At 42.1% G+C, this 7,257-nt stretch overlaps 1 protein-coding gene across 1 annotated transcript; it reads left to right on the top strand.

The window, feature by feature from the left end:
• The first annotated feature begins 4,871 nt into the window (after positions 1-4,871).
• On the top strand, positions 4,872-6,885 carry KCNG1 (potassium voltage-gated channel, subfamily G, member 1). The gene is made up of 2 exons (XM_010142762.1): positions 4,872-5,630; positions 6,115-6,885. Exons 1-2 carry the CDS (start codon positions 4,872-4,874, stop codon positions 6,883-6,885), a joined length of 1,530 nt encoding a protein of 509 aa, XP_010141064.1.
• Positions 6,886-7,257: the final 372 nt, after the last annotated feature.

Raw genomic sequence — 7,257 nt, 5'->3', positions numbered from 1 at the left:
ATGTGTGGACACAAACGTAAAATAACTCTTCCATGACTATGTATGTCTTAATTTCAGTGGCAAAATATGTATCTATATAAATAAATGACAGGTCCTTTACTTTCTAAAAAGATGTTTAGGAGAATGTTTTGAATGTGACTTACAAAAATTTTTTACATAAATATATTTCACAGCAGGGTAATAACTATAGTTATTAGTTCTAATGTATTTCAGAACATTCTGGGGATATAATTATCTGCAAAGTTATTTCACTTCTGATTATTATTGGCAAAATAAGGCTCAGCTTTATAAAACCGAACACTGAGTAACATGTTTGTCATAATTCAGTTTGAAGGTTGTAATAAGATGCCAAAAAATGCAACACTCTCCAGATCATGGAGAGCAGTATACAGATATGAGCATATTTTTTCCGATAATGAGATTTTCAGGAGACTCTTTTTTTCATATTTAAAACTGACCTTTCTAAGTTTTCCTTTGATTTGGCTGGAAGTTCACTTTGCAAGCAGAGTTGAAGTTTGAGATCGGCTCTTACTATGCAAAGAGCTGCATGGCTATTGTTTAAAGTATTTCAGGAGGGTACCCTGACAGCGATGATACAGTACAGAGATTGCGTGTCCGAAGAGAGCTGAATTTAACACACCTTGAAAATACTGCTTATTTTAACTGAGGAAAGAAGGAAGGAGGAAGGAAGGATCACTAAACTGTAAAGCAGATCTTTATGGTATTCTTTCAAAAAAGTCCCTGTATTCATAGTCAGCCTGCACTGAAATATGAAACTTTTTTTTTTTAAATTTAATTTACAAATGGTAAAAAACAACAGAGGCAAGTTCCAGGCACTGGAATTGATAGAAGAGTCTAGGGGAGAGTCATGCATCTTCCTTGCATGGTTGTTATCATCCAGGCACAACTTTGAATTGTCTGCATCACAGAGCAGTATCAGGACTCCTTGCAGGAGCTCTGATTACATCAGAGATGCACTGCAGAATTCAAAATACTGCAGAGGACACTGGCGGAGCGGGGGGAAGAAACAACATTTGCAGTGGAATTTTAGCATGTTACTCGTGATTTCTATTTCTTTCCCATAGAAGGGCATCTTTAATAATTCTTTCCCCATTGTCTAGGAGTCTGGCACCCTTCCTGAATTCCGGCTGGAAGTAAGGGCAGGACAGATTTCTAATTCGATTTCTTCTTCACCAGACGTAATGGATAAGAATATCATCTTGTGCAAGACAGATTTCTGAAAAGATGTTATATCGTGCCTCACATGCACACCACACCATTTAGTCACCAAGGGCCCTTGCTGTGGGCCAGTTATTCTGTATTTCCGTAGTTCCTAGAAGCTGGAACAGCGATCAGGATTGTATAATGTAGTAAGCGCCAGTTCTTTTCCACTAAGCTTGCAAACAAAATAGAAAACGATGCTCAGAGAGAAGTGATTTGCCCAAGATGAGAACACATTATCAGCAGGGGAGCCGGACAGATGAACTGGGCTTCACTAACCCCCAGGCATTCAAAGTGCAGATACCATCTCAGACGAGGGGTTTTACCGTTGACCCTTACTTAAGCGAAGCAGTTTTGTTTGAGCATTTCACTGTTACAGCATATCCTTAAAGTTCATCTTGTTTAATTGTAAGAAAATTGTTGCTATAGGCTAATGTGTTTGTCTGACCTTATATTCCAGCCTGTCATCTTTAATCCTCAATGCTTCTCTTATAGCCATCCCCAATGTCATCAGTCTGCAATGTATAAATAAAATGGGGTTTTGAGCTTGTTTTTTAAACTCAATTGCAAAAAAAAAGGTTCCATTGATTAGATCTCTCCCATCTTAAAGCAGTACTGATCATCATTCTTTGGAAGCACCTTCCAAAGGAAAACAAGAAACGTAGAGAATCATATCGATTTATCTTTCTCCATCCTCTATTCCTTCAATCCAGGCCATCTTTTCTATTGCCCTTTATTTCCTGCTGCTCTTCCCCCTCAGATATGATGCTATGTGCATCTGAGGCAAAGAGCATGTACGGCATCAAATACTACAGCTGCCTACGTGGGATCTGTGGGCTTGGCAGTTCTGGTTATGGAAAAAAGAGGGAGCCACCTTTCATAACTGCAGTCATTCAGGGTGTGGTACAGGGGATTAATTTCTCCAATTTATTTGTCTTGCACAGGTCGAGAAGCTGGAAGCGAGGAAATTTTTTTCCTTTGCTCTGTTGTTTCACAGTTGATGCCTCAGGGTTACAGCGTGTGTCTGACACACACAGAACATTTTCATTTCCCTCTCCCCATTTCTTTCCATTGTGTCAGCAATGGATGTGGTGGGAGATCAAACCAGTGACAGAGATGAGTTGCCTTCTCATTTTTTGTGGCTGAAATTCAGAGGATAAGTTGTTGCTAACCAACTTAATCTGGTATTACAGAAGGGAAAATGGTTAACAGCTGCTGTTTGTCCGTAGTCTTCTGTCAGTCGTAACCTTTATTCTCTTTGCCCCAGCCCTGCCTTAGATGTCGTTGAGGCAGAGGGGAGGATGCTTGTTTCCGAGTAAAACGACAGTGGCCCTACATAAACATACCTCAGGTAGCCCTGTTTTCCCACACGAAACCTACAGCTTGAACTCCCAGTGGCATTATTTCTGCTGAGAGTATCTTGGGAATGCTTTAACCAAAGAGCGGCTCTGAGGCCGTTAGGAGTGCTCCATGTGATGGGACCGTATGTCAGGGTAATTGCAGGTTCAGCTGCTCTGCACTTCCTCCGCTCAGCACGCTTTAGCTAGCACTGTCGGCACCAGCTATCTCTCTCCTCAGATCCCTTCATTTATCTGAGTCCTGCGGCTTTTCCAGCGGGCAGAGTGCTGTCATCTGTCATGAAGCTCTCCTGATAATCCCAGTATTGGCTACAATTCCCTAGAACGTGACTTTTTAATATAATTACGTTTCATATTAATGTTCCTTCCAAAGAAAAGACTTCCAGGTCAGCAGGCCTTCGCTCAGTCTTTCTTGAGGCAAGAGACAATCTGAAACGGACTGGAAGTTTATCTGAGGGCCGGCTGGCAGGATTTGTCATCGTTTGCACCCACCATTACTTCCAGAGGAGGTGCGGAATTGACCATCCCTTGCTGGGATGGGATTTCCGGAGCCACAACTCCGTAGCAAAGACAGAGCAACTCAGCAATACAAGCAGGTGTGCAGCGATAAGGCACTGGGAGCTAAACACAGTTAAGATCTTGGCATGGAGAACAGGTTACTTGCCAAATAGCTGTTCTCAAGTCACTAGCAGGAGTAATAGAGATCCTGCTCTGTGATAGAAACAGGATGACAAAGCTCACTTCTTTGCTTACCTCGGGCCAGAAAATAGTGCCACAGCTCGTGGAAGATCTGAGTCACGCCTTGTCTGTTCTTGTATATCCTGTAGGCTTGCCATAGCCACATGCCCTAACGGTAAGTCAATTAATTATTTTCTTCTGTACTAAAGAGCATTACAGGTGAGGAGTCAGGAAGTACCACTCCATCCAGAGCTCCCTGGGGCCACCTGTTTGTAAGAGTGTATAAGGAACTGCTCTGGTCAGAGTTCCTCTGGGAGAACTTCCCGTTCCTCTGGGAAGTGTAGGAGGAGGACTTAGAGAGCACTTCACTGACAGCAGCATTGTAAGTCCTCTTGCAGCCAAGGACGCCTGGTGCTTTTACCCTGAGGTGCAGCCGTGTTTTGAGTACTTTGCTGTGGTTTATTCATGGGGGTTTTTCCTATAATAGGTGTGTAACACTATTGATGTGGTTTATGAGCCCCAGCTTGTGAAAACAATAGTTCTGTGTTTAAGGAAGTCACCCCAGCAGGGCTATATATCCCCAGAGTGTATACCGAAGGGGAGGTGAGCACAGCCAGGAAAAGAACAAAACTCTGTCCTGCTACTGAAGCCAATCAAGTGTAATATTTATTACTTTCCTGTGAACTCAAGGCTAGAAAGCCAGAATACTTGTGCATAATTAATATCTATCTGTTCTACAATCTACTTAAATACTCTTATCAAATGCAACTCAGCAACTTCACAGATTAAGCTGTAGCTGACTGGAAGATGGAAGGTCTAGCTGCAGTATGGCACAACTCTCCTGAAAATATTCCAACGCTTGTGTAGGAATTGTGTACTTCTTTGCAGTCTTTTGTAAATGAGGCCATAAATAGGGAGTTGCCATGTCATTAAACATATATAAACTCTATACAGACATTTTATGTGATCATCAGTGTAAGTGGGTTTTTTTCCTCAAATTGTTTCCATATGGCGATTTAGAAACGTCTTGTACCAACTGTCTTTTAGAAGTGTGTATTTACTGAATTGCAACATAATTGACTTCTGATTCTTTCTATATACATCATGGGTACTCAGACACTTAAGATTTTTATGTGTAATAATATGTGTAATAAAATTACACAATTTCCTTTTCTGCAAAACCCACTTGAATTCTGTCTTCTTATGTGATATTGTCATAATTTTTATACTTCCGTTCTGAACTCAGAACATCCTGCCACATGCAGCAATTATTCCTGGTTTCCCCCTATATCCAGTGGGAACTAAGACCTCTGTATCTATGACAGGAGGAGCTCACCAGTGTGACAGATAGTCTGAGCAGAGCTCCTGGACAAGGCAGCAGCCCTTGATAGAGTCAGTTCTACCCCACTGGACAAACCTAGCCATACTTCTGACCATACTCAAGCACTGCCATTTTCTTTCCAGTTGTTTTTATCAGCCATAAAAGTTTTTGAGCTCAAATCACTGTATTGTTGTTCCAGATTTGAAGCTGTCATTCACTCACCTCATATATCTGTTTTTTGTTCCAGAAGACACTTGCAGAAGTAGTGGAGTGATGTGAAGTTATCTTCCAAGATGACTCTTCTACCTGGAGAAAATTCCGACTATGACTATAGTGCCCTGAGCTGCGCTTCAGATACTTCCTTCAACCACTCATTTTTTCCAGAAACAGAAACCCTTAAGGGAGTCTTTTACCAAAGAGCCAAGCTAATTCACCCTCAAGAGGATCTCCTGAAAGGCTTTCACCCTGATGATCGGAAGCATCATATTATTATAAACGTAGGGGGCATTAAGTATTTGCTCCCATGGACCACACTTGATGAATTCCCATTAACACGTTTGGGACAGCTAAAATTCTGTAATAATTTTGACGATATTCTAAACATCTGTGATGATTATGATGTGACATGTAATGAATTCTTTTTCGACCGCAACCCAGGGGCATTCAGGACAATCCTGACCTTTTTGCGGGTTGGAAAACTTCGGCTCTTGCGTGAGATGTGTGCACTGTCTTTCCAAGAGGAACTGCTCTACTGGGGAATTGAGGAAGACAACTTGGACTCGTGTTGTAAAAGGAGATACCTGCAAAAAATGGAGGAGTTTACAGAAATAAGTGAACGGGAGGATGACCTCTTAGAAAATGAAACAACAGGTGAAACTGTAGAGGAGACAAAAATTGGCTTGTGCATGAAAAAGTTGCAAGACATGGTGGAGAGGCCCCAGTCTGGCCTTCCTGGAAAGGTGTTTGCTTGTCTGTCTGTTTTGTTTGTAACTATTACAGCAGTGAACTTATCCATCAGCACCATGCCTGGCCTGAGGGAGGAGGAGGAAAAGGTAAGTTAGCTTTTCAGGATGGAAAATGGTACGTGCTGGGAAGAGCAGCACGAGTACAAGGTCTGATGGTATTGATTGCAGTGGGGATTTTGCAGCTGTCTTTAAAGGGGGAAAGATAACACAAAGTGTGTTTGAAATCTTTGTGTTCAGTTACCTGTAAGAGAATGAATCATATCAAGTTTTGTATCCACAAGAACTTTGTTAGTGTGCACTTTTCTGTACAACTGTGTATCACCTTCCTAAGCTTTGTGTGCGCTATTTAGAAAGCCTGAAATTACCAAGCTTTATTATTCTGTGGAATAAGTAGTCCCTTTCTAAGTTTTGCATGTAACTCGTTCCAATTTGTTTCCCCATAGCAACAGCTTCAATTCCTTTAATACTTTGGGTTTAAAAAAAACAACACAGAAACCTCTCTTCCTGTCACTGCACCAACTAAAACAGTTATTATCCCGTGCCGATTACAAACTCCTCCTCTTTCCTGCAGGGTGAGTGTTCCCAGATGTGCTACAATATTTTCATTGTGGAGTCTGTCTGTGTGGCATGGTTTTCCCTGGAGTTCCTGCTAAGATTCATCCAGGCAAAGAGCAAGTTTGCATTTTTGCGGAGACCGTTAACCCTGATAGACATAATAGCCATTCTGCCGTACTACATCACTTTGCTAGTAGACACCACTTCAGTGGGCTATAAAAAGCCCAGCTCTGGGAATATCTACCTGGACAAAGTAGGTCTGGTCCTCCGTATTCTCCGTGCCTTGAGGATTCTCTACGTCATGCGGCTGGCCAGGCACTCCCTGGGGCTGCAGACACTGGGGCTGACCGCTCGCAGGTGCACCCGGGAGTTTGGTCTCTTGCTACTCTTCCTCTGTGTGGCCATCGCACTGTTTGCACCGCTCCTGTATGTCATTGAGAACGAGATGGCGGACTCGCAGGAGTTTACCAGCATCCCCGCGTGCTACTGGTGGGCCGTCATCACCATGACCACGGTAGGCTACGGAGATATGGTTCCCAGAAGCATTCCCGGCCAAGTGGTGGCACTGAGCAGCATACTGAGTGGCATCCTCCTCATGGCGTTTCCAGTCACGTCCATCTTCCACACATTTTCACGCTCCTACATTGAGCTAAAGCAAGAACAGGAAAGAATAATGTACAGGAGAGCACAGTTCTTATTAAAAACGAAGTCTCAGATAAGCAGTGTGTCACAGGGGAGCGATATCTTATTCCCCAGTATCTCTTCTGAGACTAGGGACAATGAATGACATTTAAGTTACTCTTTCTCCTGATGTCAAGTAACATTTTGTTGTATCAGATTCCGTCTATTAATTTGCTTTGGAAGCATTTTACAAAGGTAATCCTCATATTAAAACTAAGAAAAGGAGCTATTAATCAGGAACTGATGTAGTTTAAGAAGTCCATTATTATGCTGTTTCTTTTCCCCCGTATAATGTATGGGACAGATCTTTCACTGAGATCATACAGTGGGATTTTAGCAATTGTAAGTTCTCTGACCAAAAAAAAGGACAACATATAATTATGTACTTGACAGGCTATTTTGCCATTTGTAATACACATTTTTCCAACCGAATCACAATGTATATAATCATTAAACAGGCTGCCATTTTTCTTTTTCT

This window comes from Buceros rhinoceros, unplaced genomic scaffold, assembly GCF_000710305.1.
Source record: "Buceros rhinoceros silvestris isolate BGI_N320 unplaced genomic scaffold, ASM71030v1 scaffold10499, whole genome shotgun sequence".
Lineage (NCBI taxonomy): Eukaryota > Metazoa > Chordata > Aves > Bucerotiformes > Bucerotidae > Buceros > Buceros rhinoceros.
The sequence above is the reverse complement of the archived record's forward strand: the minus strand, read 5'-3'. Positions and strand labels throughout refer to the sequence as shown.